The 23,438-nt window shown below is 47.6% G+C and overlaps 1 protein-coding gene across 3 annotated transcripts in view; it reads left to right on the top strand.

Annotated features, from left to right (window-relative positions):
• The window catches only part of LOC144739097 (talin-2-like), a 244,620-nt gene that overhangs the window by 208,003 nt on the left and 13,179 nt on the right, over positions 1-23,438 (top strand). For all 3 annotated transcript variants that reach the window (XM_078622090.1, XM_078622086.1, XM_078622097.1), the window contains 12 exons: positions 259-405; positions 1,721-1,822; positions 3,933-4,052; positions 6,072-6,385; positions 7,821-8,004; positions 9,220-9,345; positions 11,329-11,445; positions 12,646-12,831; positions 13,492-13,599; positions 17,108-17,213; positions 19,590-19,714; positions 23,282-23,407. In XM_078622090.1, coding sequence (XP_078478216.1) covers positions 259-405; positions 1,721-1,822; positions 3,933-4,052; positions 6,072-6,385; positions 7,821-8,004; positions 9,220-9,345; positions 11,329-11,445; positions 12,646-12,831; positions 13,492-13,599; positions 17,108-17,213; positions 19,590-19,714; positions 23,282-23,407 — 1,761 coding nt within the window. The remainder of the gene's footprint in view (positions 1-258; positions 406-1,720; positions 1,823-3,932; positions 4,053-6,071; positions 6,386-7,820; positions 8,005-9,219; positions 9,346-11,328; positions 11,446-12,645; positions 12,832-13,491; positions 13,600-17,107; positions 17,214-19,589; positions 19,715-23,281; positions 23,408-23,438) is intronic.

The following is a 23,438-nucleotide window of genomic DNA, read 5'->3' as shown; positions in this document are numbered from 1 at the left end:
ACAGCACAACTACAAAAGCACACCGGAGAGCTCTATAGAGCACAGCTGCAACAACCTACTCGGTCCTATTTGTCGATTAAAACCAACCTTTAAGGCTTCTTCTGCCAAACCCCCTGTTCCAATCTTCTGCTGACTTTGCACTGTTTCTGTCTCTCTCCGGTCACCGCAATGGGCGTGATGCGAGCTCGTGGGTCCTTGACCGGTGTGCGTGCCCTATGCCTCCTCTCTTGCCCCCTCTCTCCGCTGGGCGTGTTGCAGGCGTCGCAGGCCCACGCTGCCATCGAGGAGGCCAGCCAGCTGATGAGGGACGCGGTGGACGATATCCGCGCCACCCTCAACGAGGCGGGGTGTGACGGAGGCGAGGTGGGCGGGATGGTGGAGACGCTCACTCGGTCCCTCAACCAGGTGAGTGCCGCCCTCCTTGCTCCTCGCTCGCTCTCTCTTCCCGCGACTTCCGCCTCTCATGTGTTGTCTTCCCGTCTCGCTTTCCTCCTCCTCTGTCTGTACTACAATGCCTCCTTCCCTTGCCTGTGTTGTGTTTGTTGTCTCTCCCGTCTCTTGTGTCTGAGCTTTGCCAACCTTCTTTACGTGTAAAGACATTCAGTGAAAGAGAACGCTTCATGGCCATGCCTGATGTAAATTGCAAAGCCTCCTTATTATTTTGGTAGATGTAGAGGGTACTTTTGACATTTCATTTTAATTCTTCCACAGTACGCATTTATGAGGAAGAGATTGACATTGATGGCTAAAGTGAAATGTTCTGTTTTCTGTTATGCTGCCACAAAGGAAACGACTAATGTCATCAAACGACATGGTCATTGCACGTTTCGCGAACAGTGCACTGTCACTATAAATATGAAGGTATTTCCCTGCAGCAGAGACTAAAGAGCCATTCTCTGTCCATTGCCAATACATCAAAATGGTTATCTTGGTAAACCTGTTAATTGTGTATCTGGTTATTGCTATTATCTAAACCTTTGTCTTCATGTGTACCGATGTCTACGTTGCCGTCTGTCTTATGTCCTATCTGCCTCCTCTTTTTTTATGTTGCTCTTTTTTTTTCTTAACCTTTTCATTATTACCATTGACATCATCATCATCATCAAATCTCTCCACATTGCAGCCACCATTAACAATACAAAAGCTGGTTACTTGCAAGGGGCTGTGGGTACAGCTAATTTCATCATGTCATTTCATAAGCATTTCATCCAGGTATTTTGATGTTCTTATTAAATATCAGAATTATAATAATAATGATAAAATATAAACTTGGCAGGCCATCACTTAGAATAATCCTGCTTAGTTTTGTGACTAAGTAACGCACGGCTCTAGAGGCATTTATGGATGGCCATCATCCATTTTGTTTTCAGATGCGTGGTTGCCCAGTGGTTACCGCTATGAACCTGGTGACCCGAGTTTGATTGCCGGCTATGGCTGACATTGGTGGCGAGTGATATTTGAACCAGTCCTGGACCTCCACTTCACCAAGCCGTACCAACTGACCAGCGTGTTAAAGTCGGCTCATAGAAGCCGCCCCCCCTAACCAATATAGGTTGGGAGGCCTTCACGAAGGGCTGCAAATTATTATTATAATTATTGTTGTCCATTTTGCCTGTTACTGGAGTGTGCCACTAATAACGCGACACACACACACACACTGTGTACATGTTTGTTCATGTTTTAACCGCATGGCTGACACCCTGGTGTGGGGCGGCTCTAGCTGGAGGAGGGCTCCCCCGTGCAAGTGGAGGGCAGCTTTGTGGACTATCAGACTGTCATGGTGAAAACAGTGAAAGCCATCGCGGTGACCGCACAAGAGATGGTGAGGGCCTCCTCTCCCCACTTTCTTCGTATTAAAAGGGGTGAACAGGTGGAGTCCGGTGGGAGGGGGGGTGGCTTGGGAATGAATCAAAGGAGGAGAGGGCTGAGGTTAAGAGCGATGGAATGAACCTGCAGCCAGAAGGCGCTTGGTGTTCCAGTCCCAGTCTTGATGAGCAAATGGATTTGTTCAATGCTGGGCGAGGGGGGACTTTTTGGAAACGGATTGGCTAATTACGATGTGCAGGTATTATTAAAATATATATATATATGTTTTAATTCTGCAGACGGTAAACAATATAAAGAGGGAATTGAGAGAAAGGTTTAATGAAACAGGAGTTCACTATGAGTAGTTGCCACGATTGGGTGCTAATTACTACGAACGTTGGAGATCAGTCAATACTTTTCACAGCTGTTTCTATTGCAGTATATGGTAATGAAGTGTCTCCCTGCACATTGCCATCGGTGGCCCAAGGCCAGTGGTCAAAATGTCACCTTCCTGTGGCAGGTGTCGGTCTCCATACGATAACCACCGATGACTTCTCACAAGGTGGCACTAATTTCATTGACCCTCGACCGCCCGACGCTAATTTCTCAACAGAGGCGTGACACGCTTGGCCTTTTTTTTATATAATGATTGCAGATTATTTTCCGTGGCATTCTTTCAGTGAAAAGTATACACTGTTACTTTGCTTGGAGAACATTACGTTCCAGCACTGGTATCGAGGGCCGAAGAGAGAATGGAAGTGGCAGAAGGAATGAGAACGAACGAGCGGGGGTGTGGTAGAACAGAGAGGCACCGAGGGCTAAAGCTGGAAAGAAAAAAATAACTTCTCTGTTTCTAGAGTTTATTTCGTCTGGCATCACTGAGCTGGAATCCCACACGGGTGCTCACTGCTCAGCATGGTAATGCATAGAACCAGCAAATCTCGGTACTAATAAGCGGTGGTGTTAATGCCCGTGGAGTGTTCCATCGTTTTGACATTCATTTGCATGCAAAAGCAGCGTGGCGTCGAGTGACGCTGGCTGGCAATGTCCATGGAGTGTTTCCATTTCAGTGGCGTAACCCCAACATAAATAAACGAGCGCTGGGAAACAGTTTCGCGCTTTTAATTGTGTACTTTTGAATGTTAAATAGTGAAACAAATATGATGTACTATGCTGAGTATAAATATGATTGTTTTTGGTGATTTTCTTTGTAATTTTAAGTGTCACCTTCAGGTATTAAATTATATCTGCATACTGTATGTTTTCTAAAGAGACCGCTGGAGTAATTTTATTGTGACCATAACCACATGTTGTACATTCAGCTACGTGGTTCTATGAACAGGGCAGTTGATTTGGAGAAGGCCGTGAGTTAAAATCCCAGCCAGGAGTTCACTTAAACCAGGGGTGGGGAACGTCCGGCCCAAGGGCCGTATGACGCCCGCAAAATTATTTGGTCTGGCCCTGCCAAGGCAACCGCAGGCGGGACTCTAAATTCAATAAATCTAGGAGCAAACCTGGAAAAGCAGTTGCGAGTAGCAACATAATCAATACCAGCTAACATCACCACGCATCACCAAAGAGAAGCAGTTCCAGCCATCACATTAGGGGTGAGTTAATTAAATGTTTGACCAAATATAACAGTCTAATCTTTAAGTTGATAATTTTGTATGGCCCGCGAATGATGTTATAAATATCCAAATGGCCCTTGGCAGAAAAAAGGTTCCCCACCTCTGACTTAAATGAAGACACAACACTAAAGCAAACATCTCTCTCATCTCCAGTTTGTTGTCCCGGGCTATCCGTGGCGAAACTTTTTTAATGACAGAGACTTTAAGGTTACAGTTGGCAGCACTCTAGTGACCTCACTACAGTAATGTTCTGTTCTAGAGTACGGACGTGACACCAAAGTGTCACCAATAAGTGTGCCTGACCAAAGCTTTAAAAACCTAGTTTCTTATTAATAAAATCCCAAACTCATGTCGAGCGGCCAATGACACCCAAGCAGAGCTATGCATCTCCAAGACAACAGCTATTTGTTGTTGGGATTGTGTCTTCCTTTAAGCTAAACGACTGCAGTAGCTAATAAAAGGGACACATGCTTAACGCCAGGCATGTGTGGAACATAGGTCACCAAGTCTGTGAGCAGCCCCGAGGAGCTGGGTCCACTGGCCAATCAGCTGACTGTGGACTACGGCCAGCTGGCCCTGCAGAGCCGGCCGGCTGCCGTTGCTGCCGAAAACGAGGAGGTGAGGGCTTTCTTTCTTTCTTTCCCTCCATCCCGAGTGACTTTGAATACTCATCGCAGCATTGGGAGACCATCAATAACCTTGTAGAGCAACCAGCTTGAAGGTGCTGTAACAAAGATCACCCGTGTAGCCTTACCAGGCTCTTTGTGCAGGTGCTGTTAGCGAGCACCTATGAAGGCTGGCGTGGCACATGAAGAGGTGGGTGGCCAGCATCGTGGCCGGCCACATTTGACTCCCGAGTGGCAATGTTCACACACTGCACTAGGTGGTACATAATTGAGGCCGAATCAACCGAGGGGAGGCCCAGGACTAGTTCAGATAATTGTCACTGGTGTTGACCGTGAGCAGGAATTCAGGTCACGAGGCTCATAGTTCAGCGGTCTAACCGCTGAACTACTGTATTATTGTAACACATACACACAGGGAAATGCACGCTTCATATTTGAAGGTTAGCAATGCTTACTGTGCGTGCACTCAAGTGTTTGGCAATAATATCACGCTTACAGCAGTAACACAATGTCATTACATATATACGAATAGCGGTTGTTCTAGGGAATGAGGCCTATTGCCATAGGAAGGTGGAATTTCCACCACTCAATCAGGGTGCCAGGGTAGATGATGGTCACTTCACTGCTCATTTGAACAAACATTAAATTACATTTTGCCTTTTTTATACAATTCTGTTTCCTTTTTAAATTTTCAATGTCACTATCTTAACCTTCTGAGCGTTTTAAAAGCATTTTCGTGAAGGCAGAGCCATGGAAATTACGGGCCACCGCACCTTTTGCTTGTGTGGGTTTGCACACGTGTGCATGCATCGCTTGTGTGGGTTTGCACACGTGTGCATGCATGCATGCCCATGTACGTATCAACAATTGTAAAGATGTATCGATTCATAGATTAGAACCAATTCTTATGCTCACAATACATGTACGTATCCAATCATACATTTTGTAAATATGATATGGAATAAACAACCAGTGCTTTTAAAGACACTGTAAAAAATATATGAAGACTTGAAAATGATTCATTCTTAACTCGAATCGCGACCCTGAAAAATGACAATTAATCTCATCTCTCGGTGGAGATAATTCGTCACATGGTTAACTCACAACGTGCCTGCTGAACTGCACGTACACACCTGTGTGTGCACACTTGCATGTGCAAGCTAGCTGGCACAGTGGGGACCACAGGTGGTGCATCTTTTATTCTTCTTGGTCCGTTAACCCAAAACACATGGGTCTGTCCCGTGACCGCCTGCAAGCGAGCCTACATCACTTTACGTGGTCTCAAACTACACTCATTACACACAAAGTGCTTGCCGCAAATGAACCACAATACCTTGCTGATCTCGTCAAGGAGCATAAACCATCACGCGAACTTGGGTCATCCTCGCAGTGACTTTTGGATAGCCATCGAACAAAGACGGTCACTGCATCTCACAGTTTCAGATGCGCTCCTGCGGCTGTCTGGAACTCTCTTCTTTCCAATATTAGGAAGCCACTGGAGCTATGCACTTTTAAATCTAGATGGAAAACTAATTTCTTTACAACTGCTTTAGTGTTTAGTTTGTTGTCCTTCCCCCGCACCTCCGATTAGCACGGTTGGCTATGTACAGTGCAAAATAAGTTAAACATGCTCTCTGGTTCTTTCGGTAAAGTCACGTAGATAGAAAAAATAATAGGTGACTTTACCGAAAGAAACCGAGAGTATGGATTCCTGCAGTTACGAAAGCTTCAAATCAAGTAAAACATGCTTACATGCAAACCACACCTAGCATGGCACAAATATTGTGTCGATGTCATCGTCACTTAAGCGGCGAACGTCGACTGCTGTTGTTGACCGTTCTTGTGCAAATCGGCGTCTGTCCTTCATCCGTCTGTCCTCTCTTCGTCGTCTCTCCGTCGTCTGCCTGTCGCCTGTCCATCATCTGTCCATCATCTGTCCATCATCTCCCCGTCGTCCGTCCATCGCCCGTCTGACCGTCTGCGCTCACCGCCCCCCTCCGTCCGCCACCAGGTCGGCACCCAAATCCGCGGGCGTGTGCACGAGCTGGGCCGCAGCTGCGTGCTGCTGGTGCAGCGGGCGGGCGCCCTGCAAGGCGACCCGGACGACGGCTTCGCCAAGCGGGAGCTGGTGGAGAGCGCTCGCCGCGTCACCGAGAAGGTATCGCTGGTGCTGGCGGCGCTGCAGGCGGGAAACCGCGGCACCCAGGCGTGCATCACGGCCGGCAGCGCCGTGTCGGGCATCATCGCAGACCTCGACACCACCATCATGTTCGCGTCGGCCGGCACGCTCAACGCCGAGGGGGAGGAGTCGTTTGCCGACCACCGGTGAGCGTGTGTTGTGCGGTGCTAAACGTGGGTTGCGCACGATAGCAGCGCTGTTCTTCCATCCAGCCTAAATCCTCGAGTGTGAGACGCTGCCGTGGTGTGGCGATTCTGCACACTGGGACTTCCATTTCAGAGGTCACCAGTTCAGTGGCTCACCGCGGTAATTGAAACAATGGTGCAAGGTTATAAAATAACATCCCGCCTCTCTACCGCCAAGCTGTATAAATGGTCAGACTGCAGTGAGTCGATTGGGCAGGCTGTGTGTGGTGGCATATAGTGTGGATACTCCCACGTCTGGCCAGAGTAGGCAAAATCCCGTCGAGAGGGTCTCTTCTTGAGCTCCATCTCGTGAATGCCCCTCGGCCGTTAGTTGCGTGAGCAATACATTTCAGGGCTACACCTGAAAACATGCAGAAGATTTTCACGACTCACAATTTGGAGGTTTTGAGTTTCCGTTTGGGCTGTCAACTCGGCTTACGGGTCCTCCAGGGTCAATAGGATAGGTACCACTTTTTCGGACACCTAAAGTGGTTTCCCTATGGGCAGACTTGCCCCTGCCAGGGGAATGTGGAATTTACACTGCTGGCTCAGGGGTGCCCAACAGATGTAATCTCCACACCACTGCATGTCAGAAGAGGGAGACACATTGATTCATCCTACAAAGACATTGACCATTGCCATGGGAATTTGGAATTATACTGCTGGTGCAGAACAGCTGACGGAGATAAGCAATACCTGTCAGCATGAGCAAGGAGATAGGTCGGCTTGACTTTTTTTACTCGCTTGTATGGCCTGCATTGATGTCGTTGGTCAGTATCTAATCTAAGCTTGGACACATGTGAATTGCAGCAATTTTAATTTGGCAGACTCACAATGCAAACAGCCTGCAGCAAAGGCAGCTTGATTAAATAGGGTTGGCAAGAGTTGACAAGCATTTTGAGTTGAGTCGGCTAATGTGGGTTTGGAAACATAGATGATGTTGTACTTCTTTTGCACCGTACATAGCAAACCATGCTAATCGGAGGTGTGGGGGAAGGACAAACTAAACACAAAAAGCAGTTCTAAAGAAATTCGTTTTAAATTATTCGCTCCAGTGGCTTCCAAATGAGAGGAATCCACTGGAGCAATGTGGATGAAGGAAGGCAGCTCCAATGACAATTGGAGGAAGGATAAAAATGAGGGTGCTCTGTCTTGCTTTATTACTTACGTATTTATTCATCACAGTTGCAGAGCACGGGCCCAAGGGCTCAATATGCCCAGTAGCCAGCAACAAGAAACTGTGTTATTGAAGGTGTTGTAGATAAGAGTTGATGTGTTTCTTGAATTGTGAAAAGTTAGGTGATCGGAAGTCAATGGAAACCGACGATAATGATGATGATGATGGTGAAGCTTTCGGAGCTTGACAACAATGAGGCGAATGTGTCTGGCTGGGTAGGGAGAACATCCTGAAGACAGCCAAGGCCCTGGTGGAGGACACCAAGATGCTGGTGGCGGGGGCGGGCGCCAGCCAGGAGAAGCTGGCCCAGGCCGCGCAGTCCTCGGTCGCCACCATCACCGACCTGGCTGAGGCCGTGAAGCTCGGAGCCGCGAGCCTTGGCTCCCACGACCCCGAGACGCAGGTGCCGATGGGTGACGGGCGGACGTGGTAGGTACTCTTAGTTCTTTCGGTAAAGTCACATAGGTAAAAAAATGAAATTAAAATTAATAAAAAATAAAATAAAAATCTCGACGTTTCGGAGGCAACACAAGTCTCCGTCACAGCCAGATTTGCTTGATGCAGCAAATCTGGCTGTGGCGGTCCCACCTGATGACGGAGACTTGTGTTGCCTCCGAAACGTCGTGATTTTTATTTTATTTTTTATAAATTTTAATTTCATATTTTTTACCTACGTGACTTTACCGAATAAACTAAGAGTATGAATCTTCGCAGTCACGAAAGCTTCAAATCTAGAAGGACGTGGTAGGGTTTGCCACCTGTTCCGGGTTTTTTCAGGATTGTCCTCTGTTTAAAGTGGCTGTCCTGGGAAATCTGTATATTTTTTTGAACATTAAAAATCCTAGCTTTTGCCAGTCTTGCAATAAATACACCTTTCAAAACAACGCTTTTATTTGTAGTTCTTCCATCTGGGGTGTATTCCTCCCGTGATACGTCCCGGATCTTTGTACCGCAGAGGTGGCAACCCTAGCGTACAATGGGGGAACGCAAGGGAGTGCAAAGATGAGGGTCGTGAGAACTGTGGACACTGACTGAGAGGATTAGGAGGGTGAGGGTGTGACAGCGCAATGGGAGTTTGGCGATGGAAAGGTTAGATGGGTACGCAGACGGATGAATGAGTGGAGCTTTTGGAATAGTAAAAACAATTTACGTGGTATACAGTGGTGGCGTGTGGCTCCAGTTTGCAGGTTTACCAGTATTAGGCGATGTGTACAGGTGGATTAAGCAATTCACTGCGGGGGGTGGGACGGTAATTTTGTTTTTAGCTATTTACTATTTAAGATCAAGCCCACTGAGCTATTAGCTATTTTTTGCGGTGCCCCGGCCACACAGGATAGCTCATCGAAGTGGCTTATCATCACGTGGGAACTTATAGTAGCAGCCAAATAAACTAAATGCATGTGTCTAAATGTGGAGGGCAAAACTGGAGAACCCGGAGAATAATCCACATGATCACCACAGGAAGAAGATATGAACTCCAAATGTACAGGAGTCAGAGTCAGGATCGAACGCACGACCTCCTGCGTATCAGGCGAGTGAGATAATATCTCGCCACTGTGGTGCCCCATGGAGTCGTAGGTGGGAGAGTAACCGACCGGTGTGTCCACATCTGACCCAGGTGGTGCTGATCAACGCGGTGAAGGACGTGGCCAAGGCTCTGGCGGAGCTCATCAGCGCCACCAAATCTGCAGCCGGAAAACCTTCGGATGACGCTTCCATGCACCAGCTCAAGGGAGCTGCCAAGGTTGGCCTCTGGCACCCAGCCTGACACCAGTGCATGCGGTGTTGAGTCGGCACACCTGCAGCAGAACGAATAGGCGTGACGCAATTCACGCCCTTCCTCAGCAATGTGATGAATTGTTAAGGCCCCGGGGGGGGGGTCGCAACTTAGTAAACGAATCGATAGCTAGTTTGTCTCTTGTTTACTCTCTTGTTTGTATTGTTTCTCGTGCGTTCTGCTTTGATTGTATATACCGTTTGCGTAAATGTCTTGCTCCTCCTGGATATTTTGCAACCTCATGTTGTGGTCCTCATTCTCCACTCAATCCCATCCTGAGCCATCTCCAAGTTCATGCCACAGTTTACTTAAATGTACTATTTGCATTTCATCTGATTTCTGCACGTTGTGAATAATGTTATCTAAATTGCACAATTCACTGAATCTTTCATGAGCATTGGAACAAATTCTGATTGATGAATCGATGAATGAATTGCAGCTAAACTATTTTATTTTACCAGGTAGAGCCCAGTGCACTATTGGCTATTTTTCAGACGTGACATGGCCACACATGATAGCCCATCGAAGTGGCCTGTCATATGTGGCAATTTACGGTAGCCGGATAAAAAGTTACGAGACCACGGGGAGATAACCGCTTGAACTCCAAGTATATACAGGCACCGTACGGGTTGGGATCGAACCCACGACCTGCGTACCAGGCGAGGGAGATAACATCTTGCCACCCAATAGTTGAATTGTGTACAAATTGCCTTCATTAGCAACCACGTGTTTGCATTACAGCAGCTGATATTTGCTTCCTCATTGTGTGTTATCAGAGGGATTATTTCCAATGGAATTGGAGTGGAAACACGCGTGAGAAGCTGTAATTAGCTCTAACTCTGTATATTTATTTTTGTTAAAAAATTTTACCGCAAGGTATTAATGAGCTCAAGCTGTTGATTACAAATGAAAACCAGGGACTCATAATGCATCACATTTAACATTGCAAGTGTTACAACTGAGCATGTATAGCGCGTCACATTAAGACAAACTGGGAAGCCAGTCTATGAATAGAGTTTCCATTGGGTTATAGTATCTGACTCACTAAGAAATGTGTACGCCTCCTATCCAAATTATATTACTAACAGTACCAGTCTGACGTTAATCAAGGAAAGCGTAACCGAGTTTCAAGACCTTTTAATGAGGTTCCTGCACTGAGATATTTGGACATTTCCCATAATCAGTGTTATGTATGTATGTCTGAGGAAAATTGAATACTTGGAACAAAAACCCCCCATGTGTATGAGAGAAGAGAGCTAGATCGGTGACATAGTTGCTGTTCTAGCTTCTTCCAGCTACGTCATAGCCTTGGATTGCTGGGATCCTCACAACTGAGATGATTTCTGCATGAGCCTCCAATCCAACATCAAAAGTGATGAATTCTAGACTTGCACCAGCACAACACCACCTTGACTTGAACTCAGGATGCAGGAGCACTCATTTAGTGCCCTGTTTTGGCCATTATAAGCCACCTGAGCCACCTCGAAAATTAAATACATTAGCAAATGATTGCAGTCGCTTTGTCCCCTGTGAGATAGGATTCCCTTTAAATGTTTTGTAATTTTAGAATGCATCGCCTTGGTAGTAGTATTATTAACGTGGTTGTCCTCTGCGCCTGTGTGTGTGCGTATGTGGGGAGTTGTAGTGTAGCGATTAGCGCGCTGCACTATGAGCCCGGGGACCCGAGTTCGATTCCCTCTCATGGCCAACACCAGTGACGATTATCTGAACAAGTCCTGGGCCTCCCGTAGGTCGACTCGGCCTCAAATGAGTACCTGGTGCGATGTTTAAATATCGCCACTCGGGAGACAAAGGTGGCTGAGTGTGGTGCTGGCCACCCATCCCCTCGTGCGCCATGCCGGTCTTAACAGCACTTTCCCTAAAAGCCTGTCAAGGTTACACGGGGGACCTTTATCCTCATTTGTCGGATGCGTGTGTCTGTGGTGGCAGGTGATGGTGACGAACGTGACGTCGCTGCTCAAGACCGTGAAGGCCGTGGAGGACGAGGCGACCAGGGGAACGCGCGCCCTGGAGGCCACCATCGAGTGCATCAAGCAGGAGCTCACGGTAGCCACCGCAGAACCCACCCCCCCACCTGCCCCCCTCCACCCCGCCCCCACGCCACCCCCCCCATGCCCCCATACCCCCCCACCTGCCCCCCTCCACCCCCCCACACCCCCACGCCCCCCCACCATGCGTTTAGAATATTTGGCTGCAATAAATTTCCACTTGATAAACCACTAAGTTGAGCTATCATTTGCGGCCAGGTCGCTTCTTTTAAAGAGATTTCTTAGCTCGTTGGGCCTCGCTTAGTAAAACATCGTTTAGTTTTTAAATTTTTTTGGTGTAATTCACTGCTGTCTAATTTCCATTGTGACCTGCGTTCAATTCCTCACCATTCACACCAGCAGCAGCAAGCGCTATTCAAACCTGGCAGGGCTTACCCCAGGATGTCTCCCCTTGGTGTGCCGTGTTGGATTTCATAGGGGATTAACGTAATAGCAACTTGTGTTTATGGCTAAATATTTGTCATTTGAGGCATTCGTGCACTCCAATCTCGGTGAGCTCAAGTCAATGCATGGCTATGCACCCCAGGGACACTGGTTGGGTCTCTGCTAGGTCAACTCGACCTAAAATGGTAACCCGATAGAGCATATCAGCATAAGCACAGGGGTTGGGAAAAAATGTGGCTGTGTGTGATGCCAGCCTGTATCACTCCCATGCATGTGTTGCTGCCCCTTTATAAGGTACCCATTGGCAGAATTTTGTACCTATCTATATATATAAAAGGGAAATTTGTGAATGTGTGTCTGTTCGAAATGTTTAGCATACTTCCCGACATGCAACAAACTTGAAATTTTGCATGTGTGTAGCTTTCAGACTGTACACAATGCAAAAGTATAAAAAATAGACTTTTGTATTTGGGGGGGGGGGGCACAATAATGCATATATTTTGCACGGCAAGTGAGCGGTGACGTCACATCTGTGATGTCACCCGCATGCGACAGCGTCACGCAGTGTGCCTGCTCACATCACGCATCCCCCCCCACCCAAAGCCTAGGCCGTGTATTAATCCAAGACAAGAATCCAAGTCCCGGGCGAAGCCGGCTAGTATAGCTTGTAATCAATAAAGCTCGACAGAGGCTCTTTGAGTTTTGACATCGGTGACAGAATCGAGTGCAGGTAGCAAACAAACACTTGTTGGTGTTTTTTTTACGAGTGACTGATTGATGTTCCGCTGCCACGTGTGCTCGCGCACGCACGCAGGTGTTTGAGTCCAACGACAGACCGGTGGCCGCCTCCACGCCGGAGGAATTCATCCGCATGACCAAGGGCATCACGCTCGCCACGGCCAAAGCCGTCGCCGCCGGGAACTCGTGCCGCCAGGAGGACATCATCGCCACGGCCAACCTGAGCCGCAAGGCCATCTCCGACATGCTGTCCTCGTGCAAGGTGCCACGCGTAGCCCCGGGCACAACATTCTTCGGTGTGGGAGCGTGCCAAAGATAGGGTACACAACAACTTGGAAGTTTGAAATATGATGCACCAGGATAGTGGGACACCCAGAGGTCAGCGGTGTGTGAGAAGAATTAATTACGTTAGAGTGCCTTTCAGAGCCTTTTGTTATTTTCCTTCCAAGACGACAGCGGTCTCAGCAAGAATTGTAACCTGACAATGCTGGGTGTGGTGGTCTGAGCTCACTCGTCAGCTTTTCCACAACTCGCATTCATTTACACTCCGATATCCATGAGTGCCGTTTCCTATAAATCACACTCTTTGTGTAGCCTTGGGCATCTTGTCTTGTTTCCATGACATATTGAGTTCTTGCCAGAGAAAATGTTTACACGCCACAAAAATAGGCCCGTGCTGTCGTATACACATTACGGCTTCGGGCCACGGCTTGAGTTCTTCCCAGCCATGGGCCCAAGGTGCCGTAACCAACCTCGGAAACGGTCACGGGTCACTCGCTCTACCACACGTGGGGTTATGGAGGAGGCATGGAGCTAGAAGCATGGAGATGAGGAGCAGGGGGGGGACAGAAGAGACCACGCGAAAGAACGTTGCGACTGACGTGCGTCACGTCCGTTTCTGTCGCATCTCGTGCACGGGCAGAGGGCGGCGTACCACCCGGACGTGAGCGAGGACGTCCGCTCCAGGGCGCTGCGCTTCGGCCGCGAGTGCACCGTGGGCTATCTGGAGCTGCTGGAACACGTGCTGGTGGTACGTGCGCAGCCCTGACACGTGCACTCATTCTACACTCTCTCTCTCTCCATCCCTCCGCCCAACGCCTATCCGTGCATCTGCCATCGGCACGTGCTGGTGGTACGTGCGCAGCCCTGACATGCGTTCACATTCTGCACTCTCTCTCGAGCCCTGCACCCAAACCCTCTTGTATGCCCCCCATGGGCAGTAAATGCAGGAGGCGCATGCCACGCAGTCAAATGCGGCGTTCTGAAAGACACCTGTGGACTTATCCATTTTACAGCTCTTTAGTCAATCGACTACTCGATGTGGTTCTGGGGTTTTTTTTCTAACAACACTTAACCATGTTGGTCAGTGCTGGTTGGTGAATGCGGGGAGTATAGTACAGCACTGGATTTCTGCTGCACTGTCCTTTGCTGCCTGCAACGTAGCCCGTAGACATCTGTGTATAAACATTTTAAATCGGCCAGCATCTTCACTATGGCCAATTCGTTTGAGTTCACGATCAATACAGTAAATGTTTCTTTGCTCAAATGAGGACCGGGTATTGCTCATTTGATATGGCAACCCTGAACCAGCTGTGCAATTACCCATTTCTATGGCGGGAGGCCGGTCTCCCCCAAGGATAGCCACTGCTGACTATTGACAAAGTGGTATATATTTTAACAACCCCAGAAGGATGATCGGCTGAGTCAGCCTTCAACCAGGATTTGAACACGCAAACCTCCGCTTGCGAGTCAAGCGCTCTGCCACATTGCCATCGAGCCAGAGTAACATCATCATGATCATAAAACTAACATGCCTTTTGTCATTCCACTGCTGGATGAAGACGTTCCCAAGCTATGTTGATGAGTTTTTTTTTACCATACTTCACCATGCCGGTCAGTAGTGCGGCCATGTGAACGGGAGACCCAGAACTGGGTCAAATATCGCTCACTACTCTTGGTGACGTGCTCTTCAGATACCCCGGCATAGTGAGCGCTGTATCACAAACCAACCGTTATCAGGAGTCGAACTTATAATGATTACTTATTTAATCATTGACCATTTAATGTCATTTAAATGTTAAATATCTACAATTTAGTTCGTGGGTTTATTTGGATATACGATGGTCGTTTCGCATTGCGGCCAGGCGTGTGTTTAATCTTATTAATTCCAAACTTCTTCTCCTGCCTGCAACATTTTTACTTGCCACGTATGTTTCATTCTGTAACGTTGACGGCGCATTTTCTAACTATTATGTGCTCATTTTTGTCTCATTTCCATCCCCTTCATTAAACATGGCAGCCGGTGAGTTGCATGCTGGGAGTTGTGTGTGCCGTGCTTCTGCGATCTCCGTGATCTTTGTTTAGACTTTTAACATGATCATGTTAACATCACAAATTTTTTTTTAAGGAAAAAAGAAATCAAATGAAATTCGAGTGCAACAGAGCTTGCAGAAATCATGCAATAATAATAATATAAAAATATAAAAAAGAAAAATCAAAAGGATTGTACAATGTATTTTAAATGCAGCCGTTCTGTTTGCTATTGTACATTAATGGAAGCTGTATGGTCAATTACTGATTTTAAAATGCTAAATTATAGCATGTGCTGATTACTGATATTTTGAAGAGCTGCATGAGTTGTTCAATATAATGGCTATGTTGTTACCTATATATTATTGCCCAACAAAGTGCTTTATTTTAAAATCAAAAAGCATGAGTGTGAATGTGAGCCGTTTGTGGTCTGTGAAGTCATATTTCTACAGGGGGCCCCATGAGCCACACATTTCCGCTGCGTGATTATGAAATTGTTCTTGGATATGATGGAATATACAGAACAATTTCAAACCAAACAATACTGGAACTGTGAAGTTTCCCAGTGGCTTCCGTGATTCTCTCAGTGCTTGATTTTTGCCTCTCTTTTCGACGATTTTGCTACGTCATGTAAAAGCATAACCTCTCACTGTTGTTATCACAGCAATGGATCGACACCTCAGTCATTCACCAACATTTTCACATGGTACTTTTTCGCAATCCTTGGTTGGCTCCACAAAGTCAAGTCAAAGTGTTTTTCCCTGCTCAAAATGAGCAATGTGCCAGTGGCCTATCTCGACTGGTCGCCGGAAAACAAGTGGTGGGCATTCTGCACTCACACTGTGGGGGCCAGCCATGACCTCAGTCGTATCATCCCAGCTCCCAGTTGGTACTGAGTTGAACCCGTTCTTCTGCGGCCGCACAGAACCCAAACACCGACACGAATTTTGACTTAAAACCTTCGTGACTGCAGGAATTCATATTCTTTGGTTCTTTCGGTAAAGTCTACGTGACTTTACCGAAAGAACCAAAGAATACTCACGCGAATATTTGGTTATATTTTTACATTTTCAGAGGTATGGAGTCTGCACTTGGTTCTGACCCTTCCTTTGAATTACGTGCATTGTGCGTTCCAGCGGTGCATAGGGTATGTGAGGTTCACGCCCTTGGCGCTCACCCACCTTTGAACAGCTGTTAGTGTTGTACGGCCTTCAAAAGAGGGCCCATCCGGCTTCCCAAGCAGCGTATAGCTGCATCAAGGGGGCGTACAGGTGTAAGGGACAGGCATTAAACCAGTGCTGTTAAACATCACTCTACCAGGGCTGTGGCAGCGTCCTGGGCCAGCGGAGCGGGAGTGTCTCTGGATGTAGAGCAGCGGTGTGGGCCACACCGCATACGTTTGCACGGCATTACCGCCTTGACGTTCCGTCCTCTCAGGATGGATGGTTTGGTAGGAGGGTACTGTCAGCTGCGGTCCAGTAATGTATATCTAGTAAGGGTGGGCCGGCTTGAATTTACCCACCTTCAGTGTAGGACGGCTCTGGTACCGGTTCATTAAATAACGACCCGCAGCTGGGTTGATATTGCTGAGGTAATAAACTAGGATTTCGGAAAAGTCTTACCTTAATCCGGGTTTTACCAAGTAGTATCACCCCTGGCTTTGCACCCACCCGCCTACCCCGCTTAGTTCTAAGTTGACGTGTTGTCGACCACCCAGGTGTTCTATAGGGGATGTATCCCCTCCATTACACGGATGAGATACCTCTAAGAAAATGTAAAATGTTGAAATATTCACAGATATTAGCGAGCATGTCTGGGTTCTGTCCTGGGATAATACTACAAATGAATACCACAAAAAAAAAATTGCAACGAAAATGTCACGTTTCATCTCAACCCGATGTGGATGGTGGGCCAAGTCCAACTCCCTAACCAGGAATTAAATTCTGAACCTTTTGTTTGCTGGTCGAGCTTTCTCACCACACTGCCACAGAGGCCAGACAAACAAGGGGGATCGCCGTTTCCCGTCAGAATCGCACGATCACAGGTAGCCCCCTTGCTCACACTCGCGGAAAGGCGTCCCCTTTCAACGGAGATGCTGGCAGCGGTTACTTCCAGCCCACGGGTCGCCCAACGAGCAGGCGACAGCTGCGTGCCCTTTCATTCACGTCACATTCGCACCCCCCCCCCTCCCCCGCTCCCTCCCAACACAAACCCCCCACCAAATCCAGATCCTGCAGCGACCCACGGCTGAGCTGAAGCTCCAGTTGGCTGCCTTCTCCAAACGCGTCGCCAACTCCGTCACCGAGCTCATCCAAGCAGCCGAGGCCATGAAAGGTACGTCGGGAGCGCTGGCGGTGAGCGGTGGGCGGAGGGTGGGGAGGGAGGGCGAGGGAGGAGGTTGGGGTGGCAGGGGAAGGGGGGCTGTGCACACCGCGTGCTCGCTCTGCCTCCGCTGCCTTGTAGGGGTCGTCAAACGCAGGGACGAGTAGCGACCGTAGCGTGGGGGTTTGTGTCGTGAGTAAAGATAGCTTTGAGGGATCGCAATGGGTCGTGTGCACCTGAGAGATGTGGAGTATGCAGATGATATAAAGGTTTTGTTAGCTTTGATCAGGAGATCCCTCCTCACTTGCATGGAGCAAATGATCTCACAGCAGAGTATATGGGAAAGTGTAAAGTAGTAAAGGAAGTGAAGTTTTTTAATAAAGAGATTTCAAAATCCTGTGAAGAATACCCTCCGTAGCCTTTCGCTGACACGGAATACGCTGCACTTTGATGTTTTAGAATGGATTCTTCATCTCGTGTAATGATGCCGAGAGCATAATTTGATCAAAATTGGTGCAAAAATATAATTTTTAATTTGAGCGTATCATTAGTTGGGCACGTGTGGATTGGAAGAGGTTTTTTGACCGAGGGTTTTTTTTTGTGGGCACCCAGAAGTGAGCAACCAAAGGGAAGGTCCGAGCCATGTGGTTGTCGTACACTACGTGAGCGGAAGACTGAAGAGGGGTGTTTTTTTTCTAAGACGGTGCGAGAATTGTGGGATCTGGCACAAGGAAGCTGTGCTGAGGTGTCCTCCCGTTGGCCCATGGTGACCTCGACTTTAATAGCAGGTTGTGCCCCATTAATATTTCTCGAGGTAAATGATCATTGCGTTGGAAAGTGGGGGGATATACAATTAAGTGTAGTCGGACCTATGTTGCAGAAAGGGAAACCTGCATGGTGGAGAACATATTTGACACACGTTGTTCACAAACAGGAATTTATTGGCCGAATGTTGTCAGAGCTTCTGAAAAGAAACTCTCGGAATTCCCTTCTTGTGAAGAGTTCTTGCATTGGAGGCAACAAAGCACCAGTTTCAGACAAATTAGTTTCTCCGTTTCATTCACGTCCATGTATTCTTAGGTGGTATGTAATTGTGTAGTTATATTTTATAGCTATTCCCTGGCATGTGTGTTTGTATCTGCATATCTTTGCGCATCCATGCATTGTACACGTCCATTACTGCTTGTGTGCCTGCCTGTATGCATTGTTCATGTGAGCGTGTGTGTGTGTTATATTCCTTACTGGATGCATCATACACTTGCCTACGTGTTGCACCTTATGCGTTCACATGCATGGAGAGCAGTGGCGCAGTTGGTTAGTGCACCGCGCGACGAACCCAGACACCTGAGTTCAATTCCCGCTCGTGGCCGACACCAGTTGGCGAACATTTGAACAATTCATGGGCCTCCCCTAGGTTGACTCAGCGTTAAGTAAGTACCTTGTGCGGTATACAACCATCAGGGAGACAAAGGCGGTCGGGCGTGGTGGTGGCCACACACCCCTTCTTGTGCCGTGCTGGCCCTCACAGGTGCTTGCTAAATAGCACTTGCCTCAACAGTCCATTAAAGGCTATACGGGGGATCTTTGCATTCCTTCCTATGTGCATCACACATTTGCCTGTGCGCATGTGTGCGCTTTTTGCATTCACATGCATGCACGCTTGCACGCCTGCGTGCACGCCTGTGTGTCTGTGTGCATTACATGTGGGTGTCTGCCTGCCTGTGTGTAGTTGTATGCATGCAGATTAGGCATGCGAAGACTCACACACCCCTGGTGGTCCCTCGAACTGTCCCGATGTGCTTTCATAATTAGACTCTCGAATCGTATTTTTTTCCATCATCATTATTATGATTGCTGTATTCTTTTTTTTTTCCCCCATCTCGTATATTTTTGTTCAATGCAATCGTATAAATATAAGTTAAGCACATTTGTATAATTATCATGAATTGTAAATGTTCATCCATTTTTAGACACATGCGATGAATTGCATTTATTGTGATTGTATTTCATCAGAATTGATGAGTCTTGCGTGTCTGCATCCGTTTGCGTGTGCATGCATGCACATGTTTGTGGGGAGCGGTAGTGTAGCGGTTAGCACACTTCACTATGAACCCAGCGACTCCAGTTCAATTCCCACTCATGGCCAACACCGGTGACGATTATCTGAACCAGTCCTGGGCCTCCCCGAGGTCGACTCAGCCTCAAATGAGTACCTGGTGTGTAAAACATCGCTCCAAGGGAGACAAAGGCGGCTGGGCTTGGTGCGAGCCACCCATCCACTCGTGTGCCGTGCCGACCTTCCATAGGTGCTCGCTAACAGCACTTGCCTCAACAGTCTGTTAAGGCCAACCGGGGGGGGGGTCTTTGTGCGTTCTTAACTCTGTACAGGCACAGAGTGGGTGGACCCCGAGGACCCCACGGTTATCGCGGAGGCCGAGCTGCTGGGAGCCGCTGCCGCCATCGAGGCCGCGGCAAAGAAGCTGGAGCAGCTGAAGCCACGTGCCAAGCCCAAGGTGGGGTCACGTGGCACGTGCCCACGACGCCACTCGTGCTCTCTCTCTCTCTCGCCACTGCCGCCGCCGCCTCACTACACCCCTACGTTGTGTGCGTCTTCCCCATGAAGGCTACGGTGGTGAGATGTTAACTACCTCACCTGGTATGCAGGAGGTCCATGGGTTGGTTCCTGACCCCTGTTGTATATTTGGAGTTTGTGGTGTCTGTCTCTCGCTGTGGTCATGTCGATTTTTCTCCGGGTCCTCCGGTTTTCCCCTCCACATTTTTAAACATGCTTTTAGAGGATTTGGCTGCTGCTATACATTTCCACGTGATAAGCCACTTAATTGAGCTATCATTTGTGGCCAGGTCGCTTCTGAAAAAGCGCTACTTACATCAGTGGGCCTTACCTGATAAAATAAACATAGGTTAGTTTATAGTTTAGTTTTGTCCATTTCTCTCTTGTTTCCATATCACTTGTCAAGACAGTCGTTTAATAAACATCATAGTGGACCACTTGAAGGCCATTTAATGTTGTCTTTTGCAAGGGAGAATCGCAGTAAGCATCTTCGTGCACAAACGAGTCCTGAGATGGCAACTCATTCACGTTGGTGTGCATGAGCCAACGGTTGATGTTCCACATATTCCCCTGTTGGGGGTCAGTCTCCCCACGGGGTGAGCGCTCTTGAATTCCTACAAAAGTGGTATTGATTTTAATAATCTGAGAGGAATAATTATAATCGGAGTCAAACCCCAGGTTGGGATTTGAATTCGTAACCTTCTGATTGTGTCTTTTTGTTATTGCTCGAATCACTCACAGTGCCACCTGGCCAGTAACATTTACGTTCAGAAGATTTACTTAGGCTGCGCAAAACTTGTTGTTGAACACGTGACACGCATTGCAGAAACCCAATTTTTGGGCCGCATGTTGGTTTTGGACAGTCCCACCCTTGTTGTATTCAGGTTACCCAGCAGCACTCGGTTAATTGTCCATACCTTACTGATTAGAATGAATTAAGTAAAATATTGCCCCAGGCCAAAGCCTTGTTTAAATTAATTTTACTGGGAAACGTTAATTATGCTTACAACCGTTTAGTCTGATAAATTAAATGTTATAAGAGAATATTTTTTACGTTTTCTTTCTTAACAATGGTGAAATCACTCCTTGCATAGGGATGGGTTGATGGTAATTCTATAGACAACGTTTTGCTTTGCTACAATACCAGTGTTCACGACTGTTAAAAATAGACATCTGTCAAAGCCTCGTGGACAACAATAGCACGTCGTGCCTGCTGCGCGGTGACGACGCTGCCAACGGCGGCCGCACGGATGCTGCGGAGTAAATTTACGGGGTCACGTGCTCGCCGAGTCGAGCCAAGAGCGGGGAAACCCGCGCTGCCCGTTGACCACGATGCCAGAAGCCTGCTGCCCTGCCGACTGCTGTCTGATATGTTTGGTATATAAGGTTGTATTTGTGGAGACCCAACTATATATCAAACATATTCTCACAGAGGCCTGCCCGCCACATCTGCCTGAACACAGCTTCCTGCTGTACACGTGCCGTCGTTTGCGTTGACCGAAATGCACCCAGCACATGCTCACTCGCACGAGCGGCAGCGATCTTAGGTGGTCACGGCAGGTAAAAGTGCAACAAAATCTATTCGCACTTCGACTGTTTGCAAATGAAACTTTTTTTTTATGATTTAGTTGTATTTTTTTTTTATCAAAGGTTGTAATCCAAAGCGCTGTGACCCATAGTGGTGGCTCTCAGCGGGCTTCACAATCCACCAGAAAGCTAAGACCAACAATTACCCGGATTTAACCCGATAATGTCCAAGCATTTGTTGTTCAAATGAAGGAAGCTACCTTTTTCATGTAACTATAATTCATGTTCTTGTTCAAAATACCTTTTTCATGCTGTCCTGGCACAATTTACTGCATATGAAAATCGTTGAATTGGAATGCTATGTTTTCAAAATAATAGTATAGAGATGGCTTTATATTGTATCATCGTTGCTACGGTTTAATATAATACTTGCGCTATCTATTGGTAAAATTTATTTTTAAATATAGGATTGCTTAATTGGGGATTTTTATTTGCCATCTGCCATAATGCAAATTATTGTCTGTTCATATTCGCGTTTGTCCTGATTTGTCCTGACATCCACTTAAAAGTCTTTTCTGATCCCCCCCCGTTGATCACGATCCACGTGTTGGCCACCACTGCACCAAAAATTATTGCTCGCAAAAGCCTACGTGTTAAACGTAATGTATAAAGTGGAGCAGCAGAGCGAGCTATGTGCTATGACGAAGGGGCATTCCATGAAACCTCGCCTATTAAATATGCATGTTTCCTTTTTAGGTAGCGTTGTTCATGAATGCGTGCAGAGTAAGGATGATAGGTTAGAGACGAGAAGCTTCTTAAATTGAGTTGGGTTTTACGTGGCTGCAAAGACATACGAAAGGGAGTTCCAAAACGGAGCCCTGCGGGGATAGAAAGCAGAGGGGGGATTGACGAGGTGCAGTGAGGCAGCTGCATACGGTACAGATGAGAGGAATTGAACTGCATAGACCAATGTCCCAGAAACCGGAGAATCGAGGTAAGTCGTCATATGGAGGGAGAGACGAGCGGGTGGGAGATGAGTTTGTGGCTAATCGGTGAGTCTATAACTAATCAGGCATACAGCTTTTTCTTAAGTGGTATACAATATAGCAGTATCAGTTGAAGTGCAGGCAAGATGAGCAGACAGCTAGGCCTGTAATTCCTGGTACGCCTTGTGGAGTTGTACACACATTACCACCTCAAATCTCATCACTGAACGTCAGCTTCCGTATCTACAAACCTCTGCAGATACTCGCAGAACAAGGTACTGTCCCTGCTTGTTCCAAAAGGAGTCCTGGATTTATGGTAAACGATTGCATATGTGCTGTATTAAAAATGAACGATTGAATTTGTGCCGTATAAAAAATAACTCTTCGTGTGAAGAGTTATTGCAGACTGCATCCGAGATGTTTTAAATGTTAAACAAAGCTCACGAGAATGGAAGAGTGGGAATAGATCCATGATGTCTTGGCTTGTGTCCCTTGCAAGTCACACCCTTGGTGTTGCACGTAACATGAATGTAAATTTGCTCGTCTCAGATTTTTTTTTTCTTATTCTCATTTTGCCGCAATAGCCCCCAAGGGTTCCATAACGAAATGTGGCCAAGAATGATAATTACCCTTCGGCAGAAACACCTGTATGGAAATCTCTCCCTGGCCCCTCGCGTAAAGACGAATAAAATACACCTTGCACCGATGGCAACAAGCAGCGGATAGACCAATGAAAGCAACTATTTACCAGCAACCTCGAGCGGACAGCCTAACGGGGTTAAGGGCACCTTCAAGATGTCTATTGGGTAAGATGATGGAAATTCCCATCGCCTCGTCAAGGCTGACCACTAGCGCTCATCGTTCATGAACACGAGTACCGTTTCGTAACTGTGCTCGCGTCTGTGCTTCTGTGCCTGGCCTGCGCTTGTGTGTGCACTTCTGTGTGCGTGCCACATTGTCCCCCCGCCACCTGCTCGCGACCTGCGTGAGCCCAGGAGGCGGACGAGTCGCTCAACTTTGAGGAGCAGATTCTGGAGGCGGCGAAGGCGATCGCGGCGGCCACGAGCGCCCTCGTCAAGTCCGCCTCAGCCGCACAGCGCGAGCTCGTCGCTCAGGGCAAGGTGTGTGCGTGTGTGTGTGTGGGTTTGTGCG

This window comes from Lampetra planeri, chromosome 3 (assembly GCF_965212315.1).
Source record: "Lampetra planeri chromosome 3, kcLamPlan1.2.h2, whole genome shotgun sequence".
Taxonomy (NCBI): domain Eukaryota; kingdom Metazoa; phylum Chordata; class Hyperoartia; order Petromyzontiformes; family Petromyzontidae; genus Lampetra; species Lampetra planeri.
The sequence above is the reverse complement of the archived record's forward strand: the minus strand, read 5'-3'. Positions and strand labels throughout refer to the sequence as shown.